The sequence below is a fragment of the Oryza sativa genome, chromosome 9 (genome assembly GCF_034140825.1).
Source record: "Oryza sativa Japonica Group chromosome 9, ASM3414082v1".
Lineage (NCBI taxonomy): Eukaryota > Viridiplantae > Streptophyta > Magnoliopsida > Poales > Poaceae > Oryza > Oryza sativa.
This window is the reverse complement of record NC_089043.1, coordinates 22,652,445-22,675,980: the sequence shown is the minus strand read 5'-3', so window position 1 is coordinate 22,675,980 and position 23,536 is coordinate 22,652,445. Positions and strand designations below refer to the sequence as shown.

The 23,536-nt window shown below is 45.8% G+C and overlaps 3 protein-coding genes and 1 long non-coding RNA gene across 4 annotated transcripts; 2 read left to right on the top strand and 2 right to left on the bottom strand.

The window, feature by feature from the left end:
• Positions 1-319: 319 nt before the first annotated feature.
• On the top strand, positions 320-2,115 carry LOC107276543 (protein ROOT INITIATION DEFECTIVE 3). Its single transcript, XM_026020534.2, has one exon. It carries the CDS (start codon positions 399-401, stop codon positions 1,728-1,730), a length of 1,332 nt encoding a protein of 443 aa, XP_025876319.1. The 5' UTR covers positions 320-398; the 3' UTR covers positions 1,731-2,115.
• A 1,849-nt stretch (positions 2,116-3,964) lies between these two features.
• Positions 3,965-10,914, bottom strand: LOC4347367 (uncharacterized). Its single transcript, XM_015755191.3, has 9 exons — positions 10,648-10,914; positions 8,236-10,143; positions 7,496-8,142; positions 5,842-7,081; positions 5,372-5,706; positions 5,214-5,291; positions 4,813-4,919; positions 4,329-4,420; positions 3,965-4,245 (listed from the first exon to the last, which is right to left on the bottom strand). The coding sequence occupies exons 1-9, from the start codon at positions 10,808-10,810 to the stop codon at positions 4,208-4,210; spliced, it is 4,608 nt and encodes a 1,535-aa protein (XP_015610677.1). The 5' UTR covers positions 10,811-10,914; the 3' UTR covers positions 3,965-4,207.
• A 2,081-nt stretch (positions 10,915-12,995) lies between these two features.
• On the top strand, positions 12,996-13,748 carry LOC136351894 (uncharacterized). Its single transcript, XM_066304356.1, has one exon. It carries the CDS (start codon positions 13,113-13,115, stop codon positions 13,611-13,613), a length of 501 nt encoding a protein of 166 aa, XP_066160453.1. The 5' UTR covers positions 12,996-13,112; the 3' UTR covers positions 13,614-13,748.
• An 8,901-nt stretch (positions 13,749-22,649) lies between these two features.
• On the bottom strand, positions 22,650-23,348 carry LOC4347366 (uncharacterized). Its single transcript, XR_001539829.3, has one exon. It is a non-coding gene; the product is annotated as an uncharacterized lncRNA (long non-coding RNA).
• Positions 23,349-23,536: the final 188 nt, after the last annotated feature.

The following is a 23,536-nucleotide window of genomic DNA, read 5'->3' as shown; positions in this document are numbered from 1 at the left end:
GGTGGGACCAGTTATTGATAGTGTAGTATGTAACTATTATATGAATAAGCTATTAAATTGGCTATAGATAAATTGGAGTTAGTAGTTAGCTATACTATTAAACTTGCTCTAATATTACAGTTCTTATTTTTGGCATAACTTTATCCGCTTAGGCTTTTAAGCCCAATTTTTTTGATTTTGTACTTTTATATCGCTTGCTTTTAAGCTAGCTTACCGTTTTGGAAAAGCTCTGAATGAAACGGCTACTAGTTTAGGCTACAAGTTAAAACTATTTTTATACTTATAAAAGCGCAAATAATCAGAGCCAAACAGGTCACTTCACACTCCTTTTTTTTTCCCTTCTTCAGTTTGCACCGGCGAACCCGCGACACGCAGCACGGCGGGGTCGCCGCGTGCTAATGGCGGCGTCCTCTTCCTCCTCCTCCTCCTCCCAGCAGCTGGCCGGCGACGGCGAGCTCATCCTCGCGGCCTGCCATGGCCGGCCGGTCACGGCCTACGACGCGGTGTCGGGCCACGTCGTGGCCGAGTTCCCGGCGCCGGTGAACACGTCGCGGCACGGCCTCGCCGTCGTCGCTGCCCCGGGCGCCGCGGCGCCCTTCGTCGCCGCGTCCCACGTCTGCCCCGTCACGGGCGCCGGCTCCGTGCTCCTCCTCCACTGGTGGTCGCGGGCGCCCGCGCGGTCGCTGCCGGTCCCCGAGCCGGTCGCGCCGCTCGTCGCGGCGCCGCGCGGCGGCTCCCACTCCCACCTCCTCGCCGGCGGCCTGTCAGGGCGCGTCCACGCCATCGCGCTCCCGTCGGGCGACGTCGCGCGCTCCTTCCGCGCCCACGGCGGCAGCGCCCCCGTGTCGTGCCTCGAGCTCAGCGACGACGGCTCGCTCCTCGTCTCCGGCGGCTACGACGGCGAGGTAGCCGTGTTCGTGCTCCTCTCCGTCCTCGACGTCGACGCCGACGCCGACGACGCCAGCGTCTCCGCCGACCTCTCGCTCTACCGCGTGCCGGCGCACGCCGCGCCGGTGACCTGCGTCGCGTGCGGGCGCGGCGGGTGCGACGCCGTCGTGGCCACGGCCTCCATGGACGGCACGTGCAAGGTCTGGACGCTCAAGGACGGTAGCCACCTGCGCACCCTCACGCTCCCATGCACCGCGTTCTCGCTGACCCTGGACCACCTCGCCGCCCGCCTCTTCGCCGGCGGCTCCGACGGCCGCGTCCACGTCGCGTCCCTAAGCCCCGCCGCCATCACGAGCTCGTCATGGCACGCAAGCGGCAACACCAACGCCGCCCTCGTCGGCGTCGGCATGGCGAACGGGAGCAAGAACCTCGTCACGTGCACGGAGGACGGCGAGGTCAGCGTCTGGGACATACCAAGCGGGTTGCTCCTCGATGCCTCGTTCCGGATCAGCGGCGCGGTGACCGACGTGATGGTGATCAAGAAATCCGCCGCCGCCGACGCCGCCGCCGGAGACATGGTCAGGCCACGCGACGGCGGCGTGGGCTTCACCGGCGTGCGCGACGGCGAGGCCTGGAGGAGAGCCGGCGAGGTGGCGCGGATGGAGCAGACGCTGCGGGAGTCGGAGGTGGAGAAGGCGAGGTCCGTCGAGCTCGTCGAGATGGCCGTCGGCGGGTACAGGAGATGCCTCCGGCTGATGCTCCGGGAGGTGACCGCCACCGTGGCCGGTGGCGGCCGCCGTCCGAATGACGTCAGCTCATCGGACGGTCACGTCAGTGACTAATACCACAACAACAAATTTTTACATCGATACGAATTGCTGGACTCTTACTACAGAGGTCAACTTCATCTACGTTACATTTTTTGTTGTTACAATTCCATTAAAATTTGCTTCGATCGCAATTCACAGTTTTTCTCGCACAGATGGTCCTATCACCCACAAGTGAGAATTACATGACACACTCACATATGCCGCTGCAAGTGGCACGCTACACTAGCGCTATGCCGCTTAGGGATGAAAATGGAGCGGATACTAACAGTTGATATTCATACCATATTTATTTTCGTAAATTTTGCTAGACATAGAAACGAACACGAATAGCTCAGATAAAAAATAAATACTCCCTCCATTTTAGGTTATAAGACGTTTTGATTTTGATTAAAGTCAAATTGTTTTAAGTTTGACTAAATTTATAGACAAATATAATAATATTTATAATACTAAACTAGTTTCATCAAATCAATAATTGAATCTATTTCATAATAAATTTTTCTTGGGTTGAAAATATTACTGTTTTTTTCTAAAACTTAAAGCAGTTTGATTTTGACTCTTATAACCTGAAACAGAGAGGAGTACGAATTATGTCAAAATATAAAAAAGGATTAAATATGACCGACACACAAACATACGGTATCCGTATTCATTTTTCACCGGAGCAGACAAAAAACAAACAGCTCCGTTTTCATCCCTAACGCCACTTACCAGTTACCACGACGGGCTCTGCGGAGACCCACGCGCACAGCTGGGACACGCAACGCTGTCTGCCGGATCGCCCATCTCAGCGCCTCGCGCAGCGCCATGGCCGTGACCCAAAGCCGCTCTCGACGCGAGGCCGCGAGCAGCCTGCCTGCGCCGCGCACGAGCCGCTACAGTTTGCGCTGTGCCTGCGCAGCGCAGGGGCCAGGCCGGCCAAGGGCCAACCACGCGCGCGCCCACGCCGAAATTAATCGCCGCGCGCGCGCGCGGGGCATGCCTGGTCCCCGTCGCGTGCCAGCGCCATGCCCCGCGCGCGCGCGCTCGATCGCCATGGCGTCGCCGTCGCGCCCACGCATATAGATATAGCCACTGCCGCGCGCGGCGCGCCCCTGGCCGCGGCCACGTTCACGCCGCGTTCCGGGGAAACCTGGAGTTAAAGTAGCAACACCCCCCATCACGAGAGCGAGAGCTTACACTGTTGCGGCACACACATGACAAACTCGATCGCACACTGGTGGCTGGCAACAACTATCGTCTATTCGTCTCGCCGTGCCATCCGACGAGCAGGAGCTGTGATCCAGTGGGAAAAAGTTAATTGAGCTGCATCTCCTTTTTTTTCACTTGTGAACAATGCATGATGCATGGGTAGAATTGTAGGAATGCATCGTGAGTCTAGTCTGTTCAGTCTGACTGATCATGCTCTTTCTTTCTTTTGTTTCTTTTTTCTTTTCGTGTTTTTGTTTAGGGAGGATTCAAACGATTGAGCCATGGAGGAGGATGTCATGGGGGAGGGGGGCAGTTGAGACTTGAGAGTGATGACAGAAGAGAGAGAGCACAACCCGGCAGCAGCGACGACGGCGGTCGCTTCTGCCAGGGCCGTGTGCTCTCTGATCTATCTGTCATTGCCGTCCATCTCGCCACCCCGGCCGTCGTCTCTCCGCCATGGCCATCGACGAAGTATCGTGCATCTCAGTACGGAGATTTGCTACAGTTCAGCAAAAAGTACCTCGAAGTATCGGTATCTCGAGGTATATTTTGTTGGACCGGAACAAATCTCATATAATTAATGTTTCATATTTGTTGTGATACTTTTTGTGCGCTACGAACTCGAGTGTACACCGCCGGACACCGGGACAAGCACGGCGATCGCCGGCGAGGGTCGGACACGGTCCCGGCCGGATGAGGCGGTGGCGAACAGGTATAGCGCCGGAGCAAGCGGCAAGCTACGACGACCATAGTTAACGGCTATTCTTCTTCCTGAAAACTGGGAGACATACAGAAGTTCTTCCTGAAAACTGGGAGACATACAGAAGTTCTTCCTGAAAACTTTTCGTTTACCTTTTGATTTTCTGGTTGTATCTCTCGAAAGAACAGAAAACTGTTGGTTACACAGTCCCATACTCTCATTCAATCATTTCACTTCCAACACGAGTTGATTTCGTCACTTTGAAGAGATTGTGTGCCAAAATCACGTAGTTTTCGTTTCCAAATGTATTGTCGTGGTCACTTTGCCGTCTGGTTTATATCCATAATCTCGGTAATTACTGTACTGCCCAGAAAGGTTTTCATAAACATAACTCGGCTGGTACAAATTGGTTATGCCCAAATATGTATACAAATGTGGCAACACATGTCCTGCTAAATTCTAATATTCCACAAGAAACAAATTTTCTGCTACGTTGATTAATTTCTAGCATACAAGAAAATGCCGTCCAAGCATATGCACAACTGTTGATGATGTAATTTGGCAATGACGTATTGCCGATAGTCCGTCAAATGGAAACTTATCTGAAGCCACGTTGTGGTATGTGAACTGAAAGAACTGGAGAGAACAGGCAAGAGAAGACAAATTCAGCAGCAGTAATAACCGAAATAAATTTATGACAGAGATGAGCTGGAGGTTACCATCAGATAAGTTGAAGGAGCACTTTTGTGCAAAAAGTTCTCTAGGGTCTAAACTCTGATTGGACAACAAGAGTTTATCCAAGTTTTCTTTCCTGCAAATCAGACAACTTTGTAAATAGAAAAGCTAGAGGACCAGTACTTCATTATGAACACAGAAGCAACAAGCAGCAAAAAGAAGTATGCAAGTTGTTAAAATAGAAAATATGTTCAACATTTATGTAAAGAAGCTTCCATAGCAACAATATGCTAATCAGTGTTAAAATAGAAAATATGTTTAACATTTATGTAAAGAAGCTTCCATAGTCACTTCACATCGTGCTCAAAAGACTATCATGTAATCTTTGACATAATACGGAAGCTACATTTGTTTCCCACAAGTGATGAGCTTTCACATTAGGCATCAGTGCATCACATCAAACACACAACTTTTTCTCAAATAAAGGCTGCAATTTTGAACAGGGGATTTGATTAGATGGATACATACCGAGCCCACGAAGGAATAAATTTCCTCCTACGTCTGGATTCTTGCTCATGTTCAAAATCATCATCATCCTCTTCATCAGAATCCTTATAGGGAGACATTTGGTATGACTGAAAGAAGTTTTCAGAAACAACACAGGAAGTAATACACTGTTAGAACTATTGTTGACTCTAGAACAAAAGCTATGAAGAGCAAACGGGTCAACTTGGCAACATTTAGTTGTTTTGCTCCATCTGCAAATAAAACTATTGGTGTGTGTATCTAAACATTTTGCCCACATTCTAAGGCTTATGAATTACGACATCAGTTACACAGTAATATACACAATAATTGACCAGTACCAATAAATACAGATTTCTATCTATGCCCCTCTTTCACAACGAAGTTAAATAAACAAAGCGTACCTCTTCAAGACTGTTTGGAATATTGGTCATAGCAGGTTCGGTAGTTCTCCCATCAGGTTTTGTCAGCTCTATATTATCCTGCAATAATTAATGTATTCAGTAACAAAAACATGTTCTAGGAAACACTGATAGAAATAAAATATTTTGCTTCTACTCACAGATGTTTTTCGACAAACATCTTTCTCATCATTCACAGCAAGACTTTTTTCTGTAGGCTGCTTCTGTTGTTTCCGAGCCTCCTCAGTGCATTTTCTTTTTCTCTGCTTTTCCTTCCTTTCCTCCTCTCCTCTTTGCCGTTTTTTAGCAGCCACATCGGCATCTCTCTTCTTCTTTTGTTCCTCCTGTTTTTGCTTTAATTCTTTCTCTTGCTTCAGTCTTTCACGCTCTAGTTTTGCAGCTGCTTTGCGCATTTCACGTTCATTTTGTTTCTTTTCTTCAAGGCGTTTTGCAGCTTCAGCTGCCTCAAGTGCCTTCACTCTGACATCTTTTTTCACTACAAGACAGAAGTCCAATTTATGAAAGCTATATATGAGCACCATTCAAATTCTTTTTAAGCTCAAAGCATCACTAGCCAAATGGACTAACATTTTTTTAAATAAACAATGATATTAAAAGTACTAGCACTTACCACATGCTGTTGTAGGTTGCAACTTTGGTTTTACAAGAGGTATAAATGATGTCACATTGGCAACAATATTGCTAGGCTTAGATTGTTTGTCAATATTGGCTTCACTCTGGTGTCTTCCATTTCTGTTATGTAGTTCTGTCCTCCTTAATCTAGGATGAAGGGAATCAGATATTTTTCTCTCTCTCTTGGTTGAAGCAGCAAGACTGTTTTTTGGCTTATCGTTGGCATGACCATTTATGAGATCTGTCTGATGATTGAGCTCATTACCTGTATCCAAGAATATTGAGGAAAGAGAGGCAGAATTTACAGTGTTTTGACATAATCCAGTGATATCCTGAAGTGCTTTTCTGCCAGATGGCAACTGATGCGAGTAACTCAAACCAGCAGATCCATGTAACATCCCTTGGTATTCATTTTCTTCTGCGATGCTGCTATGTTCATCAATTCGGAAGCATTCTAGTTCAGGAATAGAGCCCATATGTTCTGAACTAGATCCAGATCTAGCTGACAGTTTCCCCAGGCCATATTTTTCAACTGATGGGGTCAATGGATTGTCATTGTTCTCTTTTGCACTGCTACCATTTGAAGAACATGAAGCTGTGACATCATAAATAGAAAAGGAATCATCAAGTCCCAATCCACATGCTCCAAAAATGTCAGTTATGCTTCTATCATTATTTGCTCTGTATTGTTGCAAATCATCAGGGAAGTTTATAGGCTTCCCAGACATGGCTGACAATAGGTGGCTCACACCACTTTCTGTGTTAGTGTCATAATTTGAGAACTTTGAACTGAGGGTGACTAATTTTCTGGACTCACAAAGGGCTTCAGATGTCTTTGTCTCAGCACATGGGCTGTCAAATTGGATAGGAACATCAAATCGCTCGAATTCCGGCATTGTGGCATCACAGTCAACAGATTCATCCCCATCTTGCATAGTAATAGCAGCACCAGACAACAAACTTCCCTTTGAACCATTACTTTTACATCTCCTGTCAAGTTCTACACTGGAGCCATAACTTAAATTCTCACGAACCAATGCACTTGGTGCATGTGCTTGATCACCATTTTGATCCGAAACATAACTTGCAGATATAGTAATTGAGTTCTCTCTAGAATAATTTTCTGAATTTAATATTACACTCTGAGATGCAATGTTATCAATCTGAAGAGTCATTTGCTGGTGTACCACACTCGAACAAGTATCATTTGCGTGTTTACCTTCTAAGCAAGGATTTTCCTGCCAACAAAGACGATTTTTCAGTGCATTAAATTCTGATTCACAACCAAAAAAGTGAGCATCGCCTAACATACTGGCTAAAAATGCTAATAAATTATTTTTTATGAAAATGAGTGCAATATTACATGCAAAACTACATTACCATTGCCCTGCTGTATGCAAAATTTAGTTATGATCTAATTGTACCCATATCACTTACTCCAAAACAACAAAATGGACAGGCTACATGGCTGTATATTCAAGATTTATTAGAAAGTAAAAGTATAACAGATCCTACGGCCAGTCTGAGCATCACTAGTTCAGTACTTAGCTGCATATTATCTCAATAGAAGAGTATGATTGAGCTCTTCAGGTGAACTAAAATTTGTAAGATTTCAGAACAGAAAGGAAACAGAGCACTTGATGAACACGTACCTCTTCTGCGCATGATTTCTCATTATCAATTAAGGTACCATAGCAGCTAGGCAAAGCAGCGGTTGTTTTCACAACATCTAATGTATTTTGTAACTGTCCTGGAGAATTCCCATTTTCATTATCTAAACTAGCCTTATTATATCTTTCAGGAGAACTGCTGGTTTTATTATGGATACTAGATACTGATATGTTGCCGTGACTCACAGCATTCCTCTCCTCTGACTTGAGAGACATGCTCCCAGAGGACCCTAAATCCCTTAAGAAGTAACGGCCTGAAGGCTGAGACTTCCCTGAGAAATTTCCAAGGGGTAACACATGATTGTCAATATCAACTTGGTGGACCACAGACAATGAATTTGTGTTAGGAGAGCTGGAGAGAGCAGCATTTGATTGACGCTTTATTCTTCTTCTCTTAGATGATGGGCCACCGTTTACTTGAACTCCATCTGCATCTGACCTCTTCTGGCCACAAGCAGCACTTCTTCCTTCTGACTGGAGCAGATTAATTTTCTCATGTGACATCAAGCTACGTAAAGAGTATCGAACAGAAGGTCGTAAAGATTTGATTTGCTTATTGTTATCTGCGGTGCATCGATTAGCATTTATTTGAACAGCATTATCAAAAGGAGAGGTTTCTTGTTCTGTTCCTGCAAGATTAGAAACTATGTAAGCACGTGCCAGAGTGGCAGTTGCTACAAAAGACAAATTAAGATAATTCCTACAAGTAATAAGCGCAGTACCATCTTGTTGGAGATCTTCCGTGCAGTTCATGGCACAAAACCCCCTGCTCCTTTCTGTTGTGTGCATCACACCAGTTGAAATATTGCTTTCAACCTTTTGCCCTGCAGACTCATTCTTTCCGGAAGAAAAACCAGATGCTTCAGTCAAACCCTTGGGTTTTTTCTGAGAACTGTTGAGCTTTCCAGAATGGCAGTTCACCAAGTCGTCTGCCTTCTTTCCTTTCAGCATCTCATTATGTGTACCCAGAGTGTGGCCCAAGGGAGTATCCTCATCTGCAAAACCATTGAGTTCCATAGGTGGTCTATCCAATAAATATTGCTCCTGGGACGGCGGTTTCTCTATGGATACAGTGGTGCCCTCAACAGCACAACCATTGGAATCTTTGTTATTTTGTGATTTACAACAAGAGAAGCTCGGTTGATAAACATCACCAGAATTAACGAGTCGAAGTGGAAGCAGATCTGGGCTTGCAGCAGACCTAGATGGGGAGCATTGGCTATTTGTATCATTTGAATGCGGAAGGTGGTCTAAACCAACCGCTTCCAACAAACTGTCCGGCAATATTCCTGTTGATAGAGGAGGCCGAGAACTACTGTCAGCTGGTTGCACAGATCTACTGCGTTGACAAGGCAAGACATGAGGATCAGAGCTCCGTTGTTCAAGAGGAGTGGAGTTCCGAGAGGCAAGATTTCTTATTCTTTCGGTGCTTCCTATGGTATGCAATGCATCTGTTTTAAGCAGTGGATTGGCATCGGGGCATGCCTTCGTTTCTTCCTTTTCAAGCAGTTGGCTGACCTTAGAACATGGTCCTTCCAGAGAATTGATTTCAGGATTACAATATGTATCCTGCTCAACTAATGGTTCACTCGTGTAATTAGGTACTTCAGAGGAAATGGTTGGACACGGGTCCTTGTTTCGAGAATGTGTGGGACTAAGATCAGGACTGCCACATTGAAGGTGCTGCTTCAATGTTGCACTGTCAGTGCTTAAAAGTCCCAATTCAACACCATCAACCAATGAGCTTCCCACGGAACAAGGTACATGATAACAGCCAGTAGAAGATGGGTCTTCATTTAAAGGATGTGCCTCAGCAAGATCAAGATGGGCACTTTCCAGTGGCTGCCCCATTTTTTCACTTGAAAAATTCATGCATACTGATTCAACACCTTCAAATTGAAGAATTTTGGGCTCAACAAATAGATGAGTTTCAGGGAGGGGATGGCACACGCTATCTGCAACTTGTGTTCTTGATGAATCTCTAGCGGAGCAGTCATTAGGAACCTTGAAGAGACTGTCAGAACTAACAATCTTGTTTTCTAGAACCAGAGATGGGGAACAATCTAAGTGAACTCCACTTCCAAGACCACCCTCTTTACTGCACTTTAAGAATTCAACTGAGTTCCTCTTGTTGGTATAAATATCATTCTCCTGACCTCGAAAAGGGTGTGTTGCTCCAGAATTGTTTGCATCACCACCACATGGTTCAGAGGATGATGATGTGGTGGTCCTGTTTAGCCGCACGCCAGCAATCTTAGACCTCTCCATCCTGTCTTGCAAACCATCACTACTTCCACCATTTGCAGCTTCATCCCTTTCACGTAAGCGGTCTTCGATATTCCTTTGCCTTGACCTGGAACGTTGAATCCTTGAAAACATGTTGGCTTCAGCTCTAGTGTTGACAAACTCCTCATTAACTTTAGTCTGCTCTTGCTGGACCTCTTGGTGTTGGTCAGTATCCAGAGAATTACAAGCAGTCCATAGATGGCTATATCCACTTGGAAGCCCCACATTTCTTAAGGAAGTACTAGGAACAGCTGAAGGCTGATAGACAGTTCTATTGATTGCTGGTGTGGTAATATGGCTTCCAGTGAAAACAAACTCCGATGGCGCTGGTTTGCCATTCAGCCCTGCATGTCAACGAGGCATTTCAGCATTCAAACAAATTTAAGATAACAGAAAAGTGCATAAGAACAAAAACGAACAACATGCATGGCCCGAAATATACTACTGTATAAAAAACTCTTATATTCCTTCCAATGAAAACACAACTTGGTTCAAACTACTTTCCCTCGGTTTATAATTAAAAGAAATTGGAGACCTTCTGCTGTTTCGGCAATTTTAACTGCCAAATTTTAGCAAACAAGCTCTAAATCTGTGCACTACGAGGCCCAAAACTTTCAAAATGCAACGGATAAGAACGCTAACCAGACTAATCCAGTACGAAATGTTCGCAACGCTAAACTAAACCGAAATGGTAGCTAGCATAGGTAAAATTAAGCCTGCGCCACCTTAAATCTACCAAAAAATCCCATCAACTTGCCCAAGCCTAGCTTCAATCGCAAACCCAAACCCCACGGAAAATGGAACCGAGCGAGAGGAAAAGGGGGCAGCAGCAGCAGCAAGCAACTCACCCTGCGGCGCAGCGGGGCGCGACGGGAGGAGCCACGGCGGGGGGGGGCGGCCGGCGGCGAGGAGCGCGCAGGCGAGGGACTGGTCGTAGGACTCCACCTGCTGCCGCAGCTGCGCCGCCACCCAGTCCCGCCGCTCGAACACCTGCATGAACAGCTCCTCCATGGCGCTCCCTCGAGGTGGGTCGGTCGGCGGCTGGATCGGGCTAGGGTTTGGGCATTCGAGGAGGCGGGCGAGGGGGAGGCCGATGCGTTGAGTTTGAGAGAGATGGCGGAGGAGAGGAGGGGATCGGGAATTTTTGAATTTGGAGAGAGGAGGGCGGCGACGTGGGGCGAGAGATCTGTGGCGAATCCGCTGCGTTGCGGAGGATGTGTGGGGAGGAGGGGGGGACGAGGCCGATGCGGGGAAGTGATCGGACGGCCAGGAGGCCTGGAGGTTCGGCTGTCCCGTGGGACCCACCTGTCAGTGAGATAAGCTCGACTCGCCCGAGATGGACCGTCTCCTCTCCGTGATAGGCGGCCCATCTCGGTGCACCGCGAACGGCCCAAGTTATCTCTACCGCGAACAATTGACCGGCCCATATTTGATTGCTACCACTGGTTCCAGGAGGAAAAGGTTCACTTTGAGGTCCTCATCGTGTCGTCGAGTTTCAAAATCGTTCGTGAACCGGAATACCATATATAATGCATCCCTAATCTTGCAAAATCGAATCATATTGGGTCCTACCCAATATAAAAAAAACCAGGAGCAATAATGCTTACAACCTAATATGACCCAAGACCAGAGATGTTTTATATGGTATTTCGGTTTAAAGACAAGTTTTGAAACCCAACCACACTATGAGTAACCTCAAGTGGACTTTTTCCTACTAGCAAATTCAACACATCTCGATGGAGATGGATGGAGCTAGCAGTCGTGTGCACCGACGTATCTCGGGCAAGAAGGCACAACACTGGAGTTGTTCTTCATCGTGTCGTCTCTCCGGTGAGACCTGGAATAGTACCTGCTTCTTGTTATCTGGGACAACACTGGTAATAAATTTCAGATGTCACTGTAGAAGAATTCAGGAATCACACACAGGGTCACTGCATGCCGGGTAGAGTTAACCCCTTTGATTTGGAGAAAAAACATATAAATTTTGGAGGATTTTAATCCTACAAATGTCTTTGAAATAAAGTATCAAATACTATTCTATCATTTGAAAAGACTTACCGAGCAGGGTTTCAAGGCTAATGTAATCTATCAAGAATCCATTACTGAGACACAAATGCATAAGATTTATCTATCCAGGTTGAAGTTTACCTCTAGCCAAGAACAATCAATTTCAATAACATAAGGTGAACTATGTGTGCATACCACGCGGTACAACATTGCATTGTTAGATATCAGGGTTCACTAGCATAACCTGATAAAACTATTTATGGTTGAGAAACTGGGACTTCTTGGAAATTTGTAGTCAGGTTATATCATACAATTAGTAAAACAAACATGTGAGTTTCAGATACTATTCTATCATTTGAAAATCCTATAACTAACTTTTTTTCCCCGCGTCGCCTCCCCGTGAGGGCGGCACGGGCGGCGACAGCCCAAGCCGCCGCCGCAACCCACCACCCTCGCCTCTTGCCTCGCCGCCGCTCGAGCGAGGTGCCGGCAAAGCCAGCGTCTCGCCAGGACGGCGGCAGCGGGGCTCGCAGCTCTCGCTCCTCCGGTTTCCGACGCGGGCGGACCCGAGGGCGGAGGTCGGCGGCGCCGTTTCCTGCAGCGGGCGGAGGCCATGGCGGCTCGCGGCGTTGGGCGGAGGAGGCGTCGCCGGCGGGGCAGAGGGAGTGGCGCATGGGAGAGGGAGCAGCGGCGGTTGGTAGAGATGGTGGCGGTGGAAGTGCCGCCAGATCCACGCCTGGATCTGGCGGGGAGGTGACCGGCGGCGGGGCCTGCTGGTGGCGGCGGCGACGGTGGTGCCCGGTGGAGCAGAGGTGGACGAGGTCCGACTCCGTGACGGCCGGATCCGGCTGGACGATGACAGACGGCGGTGGGTGCATCCTTAGATGCGCGGCCAGCGTCGGGGCGAGCGGGCAACGGAGGCAGCGGCTGGTGGCGATGGTGCGACGGCGTGGAGGCCGGCGGCGGCGTCGTCGGGGCGGTTGCTGGCTGCTTGGTGGCGGATGGCGACGGCACAGTGGCGGTCTGTGGAGGCGGTGGCTGCCGTCGGTGGCAGCGGCGACGGCGACCATGACTATGGAGGCAGTGGTGACGTCGGCAGCGGGGAAGGAGTCAGGTGCGAGGTGAGGATGGCGACTGCGAGGTGGCTGGGCGTTCGGCAGCAGCGGCTGCGGTGGTGGTGACCGTCACCGGAGGCATGACGGCCTCAAACGGCTAGCCGAGGGCGTGGGAGACGACTGCATCTGGCCGGCGCGGCATCGTTTGGTGGAGGGGTCGGAGACCGGCTTGGCGCAGAGAGGCGCAGCCGATGGCAGCGGAGGCCGGCTCGGCGCGAGAGGCGTGGGCGGCGGAGATGGAGGCCGGCTTGGCGCGAGAGGTGCGGCCGATGGAGGGAGGCCGGATTGGCGCGAGAGGCGCGTCCGGTGGAGGAGGCCGGCTTGGCGCGAGAGGCGCGGCCGGCAGTGGAGGAGGTGACCTAGGTGTGTGGAGGAGCTGCCGGTGGGTGTGGCGCGGTCTTTGGCGCACAAAGGCTGGCCGGCAAGGGTCGCCGGTGCAGGGGTCCCACATGTCGGCAGAGCTTGTGTGGAGGTGGAGCATCAGTGCGTTAGCCGTGGATTCGCAGGTGGTGAGCAGCGGTGAAAACCCAGTCAGGCCTTGGTCGGACCGACAACGATGGTTCATTCCCCCTCCTGAGGGCGTTGTCGTGCTGTCTCACCCCTCAAGGGTGATTGCCGGGCGAAAGCCCAGTCTTAGCTCTTTTGAGCCCCGACGGACGGCGGTGGCGGTTTTCCGTCGCTTCTCTTCTTGAAGACGTCGTTTTGGCATCCCCTAGGGGGCGATCTCGTCTATGTCCTTTTGTTGGTCTAAGTGGCGGTCGGTCACGCTTAGCGGCGGCCGGTCCGGTGCTAGCCTTCTCCTAGGTTTGTGTGTTGGCGATGTCGGTGAGTGGGTGGTGGTTTTTTTTTCCTTTTTCCTGGTTACGACCCTCCAGGGTTGTAATCTTGTAATTTTTCCATGCTCTATCAATAGAACTTCGCACCGTCTCGTGCGAGTCGTTCAAAAAAAATTTGAAAATCCTATGGAATGGACAATCCTATAGAGATTTTGGAGGAAATTTAGCAAGAGCTTTAACATCTTGGAAAATTTCCTTCGAGTCTATCTCTCTCACCTGATTTCTATGTTTCTCCTATGATCCAATCAAACGGTTATTCCTGTGTTATGCAATACTCTGTTTTGCATTTCATTCCTGTCAGATTCCTCTGTTTTTCCTATTCCTATGGTTTTTTTTTATTCCTAAAATTCAAATGGGCCAACATTTTCAGAAGAAATGGCACCTGAAGTTGCAGAGAAGCGGAAATGAAGGGGTGGTCTGCAGAAATTCTTCAGAACACTACGTAGGACGAGTGGTCGAGTGGAGGACACAAACATGAAGATCTGCAACGCTGCATGATTGAAATGTAGGGGGTAAAGAGGGTTCAAGACTTCGATATATTGCCATTTCATCTCTGATATACAAGAACTCGTCGATTAAAGACAAATGCATGCGGTAAATCCTATTTCCTGTGTTCTTGCCCGCTGCCGTTTTCGTGTACAGATCAAGTCTTGCAGGTTGCTTCCTGTCATTGTGATCGTCTGATCGATCGATGGCTCAATGCACAGTTGCTTCCTGTCATAAACCGCCATCATCAACCTCAAGGATCACTGGTCTTAGCCTACAAGAATTATTCTTCATAGTTCATACTTCATTCTTCCATGCGCATGCAGCCCGCATTGGGATCCTCTGCATTGGAGTACAAAATGCAGAGATGCTACAGTAAATTGCATTAGAAGAAATCTGCACCATCCATTCATAATCCTATGCCAGCCCATGCACTTGCAACCTTGGCGAGCTCAAACGTGTAATTTACTTCAGATCTCATCTTGGGTATTGTAAAGTATAGCAATCTAATAGTAAATCACAAAATGACTCAGAGATGAGCCAATCAGCCAAACACAAGGTGAGAGCAGCAATCCAACTATATATACAGATCGCTGAGAAATTAACAGTAGAGCTAACTAGACAGTCTGCTCTGCACCAGCACCATGCTTAATTATCAGTGTATTATATTCCTGTACACCATCACTTTACACATAAGAATGTCGTCGTATGTGCAAAGCATATATATTTTCAGGATGTGTCATACGTAAAGCATCTAGCAAGGGATCAATGAGAGAATATGATATGATACTTAAAAGATTTTGTTCACATATTAAAAGGAGAAAAGGCCAGTGTTGTATCAGTGGAAGGCCATTTAAGTAGTAAAGCTCGTGGATAATGCCGCTGTTATAGAATTCGCTCCTTCTGTGTATGGGATTCATGGAGGCTTGGGTGGATGGAAGCTGGCATTAGGTCCTCACATGGCGTGCACATTTCTCTCTGAAGCAATACGTTACTCTCTCCTCGAAAAAGACATGGAGGCTGCTACGGATCGGATGTCCGATCTTGTGGAAATCGTCAGACGGTGTTGCACCGAGTTGTTGAGGGATGTTTCACATGTTTCATCTCTTGATAAAAAATATTTCAATAAAAATGTTCCAAATGTTTCACTGGCAGAGAAAAATGTTTTAGATATTTTGCAAAACATCAAACGGTGTTGCACCGTATTGTTGCAAAATGCTTTACATGTTGCACTTCTCGATGAAAAATGTTTCAGATGTTTCATCAATCAGGGAAAAATGTTTCATCGCTTCAACAGAGGTGTTTCAACCAAATGCAATTAGAACATATCGATTGCAACATCAAGAATCAATATATGCAACATCGAATCAAAACAAAATGAAACACCTTAATACACAAAGTGCAACACAAAGTTAAACCTACCTCCGTCTTCTTTGTCAACTCCGGTTGCTGCTCCTCGGACGACTAGCGGCATGAAGTGGGCGACCTCGTCTAGGACTAACCGCATCAACATCAGGTATCCCCGGCGGCCATGTCTAGCGTCGTCGCCACTGCGTCTTCGGGATGACGCCTTGCTTCTTCGTGGGCACCAGCTGCAAGGCCAACCACACGTCGAGGATGTAGAGACCGAACCGGTTGACGAGGCCGGTGGTGGTGGTAGAGGTTGGGAAGCCGGCCTCCTACTATCGTATCTCGGGAGTCGGGAAGGCATCGAAGACGAAGAGAGCGAGAGGTAGAGACGAAGAGAGTGAGATGCGAGAGAAGGGAATGGGGATAAGTTCGAGGATTGGGAGGAAAAGGTGGGAGATTGGTTCGGTGCTGGGACCCACTCAATGATGCGTCTGATATTTCATCCCACGTCGAACGCTCGAGATTAAGCATTTTCGAAAAGACCTATCACTCGACGCCAGTATGAAAAATCAATCACTAATTTTTGTTGACCTTTTTTCCATGTATTTTCAAATGTGTTCACTTGCATATATTTATATTTTTATGCTTTCCTAGAGGAGTATGTATTGCTTGTCTGTTTTGCGACTAGCTTGGCAACATTAATTTGTTCTATTTTTCGCTCTCCGTATAGGTTTTGCTGGATTCTTTTAATTAATTGCAGTTATATGCTTTTCGGGTCTTTTTTAAGAAAATTAAGTCATTTTTTTCTTCCTAATATTAAGTAGGACCTCTTTGTTCTCGAGATTATTTCTCGTGGTTTACCTTAAAAATATTTTCTGATGAATATTAATCCAATGGTTAAAATTAATTACATATGGGTATGGTTCAACAAAAATATTGTCTGAACACACTTTGCTAAACAGAGGCACTCATACACGCATGCTTGTTTCGATTGTATCCACTATATATACATTCACCATCCAAAAGGACCAAAACATCATAAACACGAACAAAATCCATCGAACTAAGAATTACAGAGCACTTCCATCAGTTTATTTCATGGCACATGCCCACTATAACATACATAATAATTAATACTTCATCCGATTCACTATGTAAGACTTTATAGCATTATACATATTTATATAGATGTTAATGAATCTATACACATGTATGATTAGATTCATTAACATCTATATGAATATAAGCAATGTTAGAAAATCTTACACCGTGAAACCTAAAACGGAGGAAGTAGTGATCAATCACAAGCTTAAGTACTACATCTCTTGGATCATATAGCCTGTAGTAGCTTCACCACACTGGCAATCACACACACAGAAAAAAAAGAAATAAAAGTAAAACCAACAAATTAAAGACGATCGAATCAGCGATGATTAATTAATTAATTAACCGTGGGCGTCCGGCGCCCGGTCGGCCGGGATGCCGTCGGCGGAGGCAGGGTCGGGGTCGGCGCCGACGGCCAGGGTGTTCGCGGCCGACCTCGCGACCTCGCCGCCGCCCTGGACGAGGCCGCCGTCCGCCGCGGCGCCGAGCGGCGCCACCGCGGCGGCGGCGGCCAGCAGCAGCAGGAGCGCGGAGGCGAGGGCGAGCGGCGGCGCCGCCTGCTGGCGAGACATGTGTGCTCTCCGGTCGTGTGGCGGCGACGGCGCGCGCGGCTGCAGGCGGCGGGCGCGGTCGATGTGTGTGCGTTGGTGGAGTATGTGTGTCGTCGTCGTGGATGGAGTCTGTGTATATATAAGCCAGCGAGAATGGTAGAGCGATGTGCGGATGACGAGGGCGAGGACGAGGCGAGGTGTCTGGTGAAGTGGTGAGTGGTGACCCGATGGTCACGGAGCATGGCGTGGCAATTGCATGCATGTGCCGGAGCCAGATTGCATGAGTGGTCTCGGGCTGTAAACATCTTTGATCACTTACATTAACATCCACCCATTTATTTTATTTCAACGCATTTGCGAAAAGAAATTTTACATGACAACTAAACAGTTATAAAAGAATTTTAAGAAAAACTGATAAGATAAATTCGTATGTAATATCTTGTTTCACAAATGAAAAAAAATGCAAGTTCAAATTCGGTTTCTGTGAGTTATAGAAAAAAAAAGAAATCAAACTATAACCAGTAAATAGTATATGTATATTCATGGTTAAAGTTAATATTTTAGCTACAATTTATATAATTTGAATTTCAAATCGTATGTCTATGAAGGGATATGTTATATATCAATCTACCTTGTTATTTTTTTCTAAAAAAAATTCATAATCATTTAGTTGATATACAATAAATTGGTAGACATTCATCCGAGCAATTAGAATCCATCTCCGTCTCGAGCGGGAAATGGATTCGAATCCCTCCAACCGGATGTCGTGTATTTCTCTTGTTATAATATATATAAGCATTCCTTATATTATATTTTAGGCCTTGTCCAAATACATGTCTAGAAATACTTATATTATAGAATAGATGTATTTTTTTCCTCTCAACTTCAATGAAAGTGGTTATGAATTCTTCATTGTCTGAAAATATACATTTATGGCTATGTATTTTGATATATTACACCAATTCTATGTGTCCATATACATCTTCAGTAGTTCTTATAGTTTGGGACCTTGTATACATAGACAGAAATGCTTATACTCACTCAAGTTGATAATAATCCACGTTTTGGACAAGACTAGCTAACAGCCAACTTTAAAACTTTTACTAAAACAATTTCCAAAATATTTGCCATATAAATATGGAGGCCATAGGTAAAGGTTAATTTTTAAAAGTACTTCAATAAAAACATATTCTTGTTGATATTTATAACGGAAATTAGTGACCAAAGTTATATTTTTAGAGATTGTGTCCTTCTCTGAAACAATAATTATTTTCAAACAAAGGGGAGTATTTTGAAAGAGAGGGACTTATTTTTTTGCTCTCAAATTCAATGAAACAGTCAGGAGTAATATTTTAGGATAGAGGGAGTATTTTTAAAAAAGAAAATTAAAAAAGTATAAGTCTATAGTGATATCTTCCTCCACCAAATCTAAGTTTGAGATCAATCTACATGTTGAGAGAGAAAAGGAAAAATCTAGGCGTGAATAGTATAAATGTTCATTCGTGGATATGTCTTTTTCTTTTTCTCTTCATGATTTGAGTTTGAGTTTAGATTTAAAATTGTGGAGTGGTATATGTATGTTGTAGCAACGTTATTAAATGTTTTGAGATACTTTACATAGCCATTTAGATTGTATTTGAAAAGTGATGAGGGGACATCCCCGTAACTTAAAAAAAATATATGTTTCTGATATGCTATCATATTACTATCATGTTTACTTATAGAGAACCCATATAAAATGAACGTGTTTTCATATACAAATCCAGTTTATTTGATACTACCTCCGTTTTTTAATAGATGACGCTGTTGATTTTTTCTCACATGTTTGACTATTCGTCTTATTCAAAAAATTTACGTAATTATTATTTATTTTGTTATGAGATGTTTTATCACTCATAGTACTTTAAGTGTGATTTATATCTTATACATTTGCATAAAATTTTTGAATAAAACGAATGATCAAACATGTGAGAAAAAGTCAACAACGTCATATATTAAAAAACGGTGGAAGTATATATGATAGACAACTGAACCAGACAAGAAGTGGCAACATTGATCAGACACACACAAGCAAGCGTGATTAATTACATATACTAGTATTTAGGTAGTAATTAATTAGGTATATATGGAATGAAATGGCCTCCAAAAACTCTGACAAATTAAAGTCACAAGGAAACAGCCACTGTAATACTGTAAATATATTAAGCGTTGGCGCCACCCGGCGACGGGTTGACCGGGACGCCGCCGATGTCGGAGCCGACCCCGAACGCGTTGGCGGCCGCCGACTTAATCGCGGACCCCGCGCTCTCCAGCTTCCCTTCCCCCGGGACTCCGGCGCCGCCGTCGTCCGCGGCGGCGAGCGGCGGCGCCACCGCGGCCACCAGCAGCAGGACAGCCGACGCGAGGGCGATCAGTGCGCGAGGCATGTCGTCGTCCGTCCGTCCGTGCGCGCGTCGTGGCCGCGGCCGGTCGGGAGTTGTTGTTGCTAGCTAGCTGCGGAATTTAATTTGCAGGCGTAGGTCGATCGGTGGCGTCGATAGATTCGCAAATCGCAATGCCAGTTTCGATCGGGCCGGAGGGTGGTGGTGGTGTATATCTGGGCGGCGAGGAGATCGCCGGAATGGGAGGAGGAGGAGGGCGGAGGCGAAGCGCGTGCAGCAGCCGCGCCGTATGTTTCGCCGGTGCGCGCGGGTGGTCGAGCGCGCGTGCGAAGCGGGAAGGACGGATTAACTTGGTTTGTCTGAATGAGTGGTCACCCGGTGGATCCGTGGTAATGCTTACTCCTCTCTAAAAAAATACTACTCCCTCCGTCCCAAAATAAGTGCAGTTTTAGCACTGTTCATGTTCAACGTTTGACCGTTCGTCTTATTTGAAAAAAGATTATGATTAGTATTTTTATTATTATTAGATGATAAAACATGAATAATACTTTATGTGTGACTAATTTTTTAAATATTTTTCATAAATTTTTCAGATAAGATGGATGGTCAAAGCGCTAAACACGGATATTTATGGCTGCACTTATTTTGGGACTGAGGTAGTACCTCTATATTTCATATTTTAATGTATAACGCCATTGATTTTTTTTCCAACGTTTAACTATTCGTCTTATTTAAAAAATTTATATAATTATAATATATTTTATTATGACTTGATTCATCATGAAATGTTTTTTAAGTATGACATAAAAATTTTCATATTTACACAATTTTTTTTTAATAAAACGATGGTCAAACGTTGGTTAAAAAGTCAACGACGTCATACATTAAAATATTAAAATATATGGAGGGAGTACTAATTTAGGTGAAGATATGATACAACCGTCTAATGAATTGGATATATGAGCTTGTTCAAAATAAATTAGGTGGTGTTAAATCATTACCTACGTTGATTTTTTTTAATGGAGTATGGCTGAACAAAAAGTTAAAAAAAATAATAGGGAAACCAAAAGTTTCATTCATGAGCATATAGGGTGTGTTTAGTTCACGCTAAAATTAGAAGTTTGATTGAAATTGAAACGATATGATGGAAAAGTCTGAAGTTTATGTATAGAAAAGTTTTGATGTGATGGAAAAGTTAAAATTTTGAAGAAAAAATTTGGAACCCTAACTTAATTAACTGTGGATGGCAGGCATATGCCAGCATTAGATGCGTGGATGGCAGGTATGATGTATCATGATTTTTGATGTGGCTGTGCACGTGCAGAATGTCAAGGGCTACGAACGAGGACACGATCATTAATCATAAAACTTTTAATTTTTTTTAGAGGAAGTTGTGCTTTATTGATTATGATAAATCATTACACAGTGTCTCCGAACACACTCTGGGATAACATTACGATAGATACCATTACTAGAATGCGCACAACTCACAAGACCGAGCTAGTAAAATGAGTTGCGACATTCGACACGTGACAAACATAATTAATCACTATGCCAACTAAAGATCGGTCCATCAACGACGACTTAACTCTCTGCATGATACTTCCTCCGTTTCACAATGTAAGACTTTCTAGTGTTGCCTATATTTATTTAGATGTTAATGAATCTAAACATATGTATGTGTTTAGATTTATTAATATATATATGATGTAGATAATGCTAGAAAGTATTACATTGTGAAATAGATCGGAGTAAATAGTAAGAATTGAAGCTGGCCTTTTGGAAACATTCGTCGCGAGTGAGAGCCACTGCGCAGCGTAGAGAAGGATTTAGCAAGCTCCGGTATGGTATCATCTTTTGTTGTCATAATGCACAAGAAACTATTCTCTCCACTTCACATGTTAAACACCTTAGAGGGTTGCTATTGCACAACGTCTATGTTCCAAATGATATAATACCTGTTAGGTATCAGATCCGATACTTTAATATTATCAACTAATAATTGTCGGTAGCAATTGATATCCTTCTTGCCACTGGATCCAACCTGAGCACGTGTTATCGACGAGGGTGGTGGACAAAAATAGTCTCGTGGCCTCTTCCTCTACCTCCTGTTCACGGCACAAACTCTATACTACGACACCAGATCTGACTCCCATGACAATAGGGGCGTAACTAGGGAGACGGGATGCCATAAACGAATACAATATTGACAGTCACATACTCTTTATACTAAATCTTAATGTATTTTTAAAATCTATAGAACTATTTGTATGTTGAAACGGAAGAGTTAGCCAATATGATGTGTGCGATGACGCGCACTATAGTAGAAAATGTCCAATCCATCACGGAGTTCGTTTGCGAGAAGAATTGTAGATGACCAGGGTTGTAAACAGTTGATTGAAACATGATATACCAGAGCCAGTAACACCTTCTTCGATTGCGTTTTTCTCCATTTTCACAGTTGTTTTTGGCTCCTTGGAGAGGCTTATGCGTGATGGCTATTTTGAAGGAAAAAAAAACTCATCGCAAATCTACGAAATCTTGCATAGGTCATGCCACCGCCTGACACTTAGGTGTGTTTTTTTTCCGAGAAAGGCCTCCTAATGGTAACCTAAATCCGTTCATTGTAAGTTGAAGTTGATGGCGCGGATCCGAATAACAGACCGAATGTACTCGTATGAATTTGGATCGCCTAAAAATCAATTTCGAGTGGATTTGGATTGCGCATAATCGTATTTCAACTACACGATCCAATGTAACAATATAGGTAGCTCATACAAATCGAAAGACAGATAGTTTTTGTTTTTTGCGCGACCATCCTAGCAGCAGGCTGCAGGCACGCGTGTTATTTTCCAAACGAATTTTAAATTTAAATCCTGTAATCCGACCTATGGGCTCTTGTGCCATATTGGGCTTTCAAGCAGAGACCAGACGAGCAGGCCGAATTATGCGAGCTTCTGCTGGAGCATTATATCGGCCCAATACAGCGGCAAGCTATTTGATACTTGTGCTTTGAAATATGCTAGAACAAATATAAAACTGTCCATATCTCAAATTAGTAGACAACAATTAAAAACTGTTACAGGAGAAATGAAGTCCAAAGAACACAAATACGATAGGCTGCGATTACAAACTAATTAATCTAGAGAATGAGAAAATTTCATCCGAAAAAAAAAACGAGGAGAGAACAAGTTGTAATCAAATCGCAGGACGACGACCATATATATATATCCTTATTAATCGCTCCAGATCATCAATCAAATTAACGGATTGTTCACGACGCGAGGTCGACGAGGCCGGCCGGCCGGCCGGGCTCAGTTGGAGGAGTCGTCGTCGTTGTCGTCGGAGAGGCCGTCGATCCCCTCGCCGGGGCCGGGCGCCGCCGCCGGCCCGTCGGGCCCCTCCGCCGGCGCGTCGGCGGAGGACGACGACGACGACTCGGAGGAGGACTCGGAGGAGGGGGACTCGGCGGATGACTCCTCCGCCGCCCTCGCCACCGGCACTACCACCATGGCGACGAAGAGGAGCGCGGCGAGGAAGAGCGCTGCGCGAGGCGCCATGGGTATAAATCCAAGTTTCCCGAGATCGATCGATCGAGCGAGAGATCAGCTGCTTGCTGCTTGCGTGCGGTGGCGTTGCCGATGGCGACGCGATCGATCGATCGATTGATTGATGGTGCGATGCGACGAGGGAGAGGGTGGCGGTGGCGGGAGCGGTATATATTGTGGGGGTTCGCGGGCTTTTTTTAGGGCGGGAAACGGCCGGCCTCTCGTGCTCGGGCGGTGGCGCGCGCTCGTCGCTAAGCTAAAGCTATTTTTTCTGGTGCTGATGAGGTGTGGCCGTTAGATCTCCGCCACGTGGCTGATCGTGCGGCTAGAATTGGTCTTCCGCCCCGGCGCTGTCAACG

Bases quoted from the DNA above. Each gene is read 5' to 3' on its own strand.
- LOC107276543 (XM_026020534.2), top strand. From the start codon at position 399: ATGGCGGCGTCCTCTTCCTCCTCCTCCTCCTCCCAGCAGCTGGCCGGC.
- LOC4347367 (XM_015755191.3), bottom strand. From the start codon at position 10,810: ATGGAGGAGCTGTTCATGCAGGTGTTCGAGCGGCGGGACTGGGTGGCG. The intron at 7,082-7,495 runs GTACGTGTTCAT...CTTTGTTGGCAG, and splicing joins AGAAATCATGCGCAGAAGAG to GAAAATCCTTGCTTAGAAGG. The intron at 5,707-5,841 runs GTAAGTGCTAGT...TCTGTCTTGTAG, and splicing joins GCAACCTACAACAGCATGTG to TGAAAAAAGATGTCAGAGTG.
- LOC136351894 (XM_066304356.1), top strand. From the start codon at position 13,113: ATGGCAGCGGAGGCCGGCTCGGCGCGAGAGGCGTGGGCGGCGGAGATG.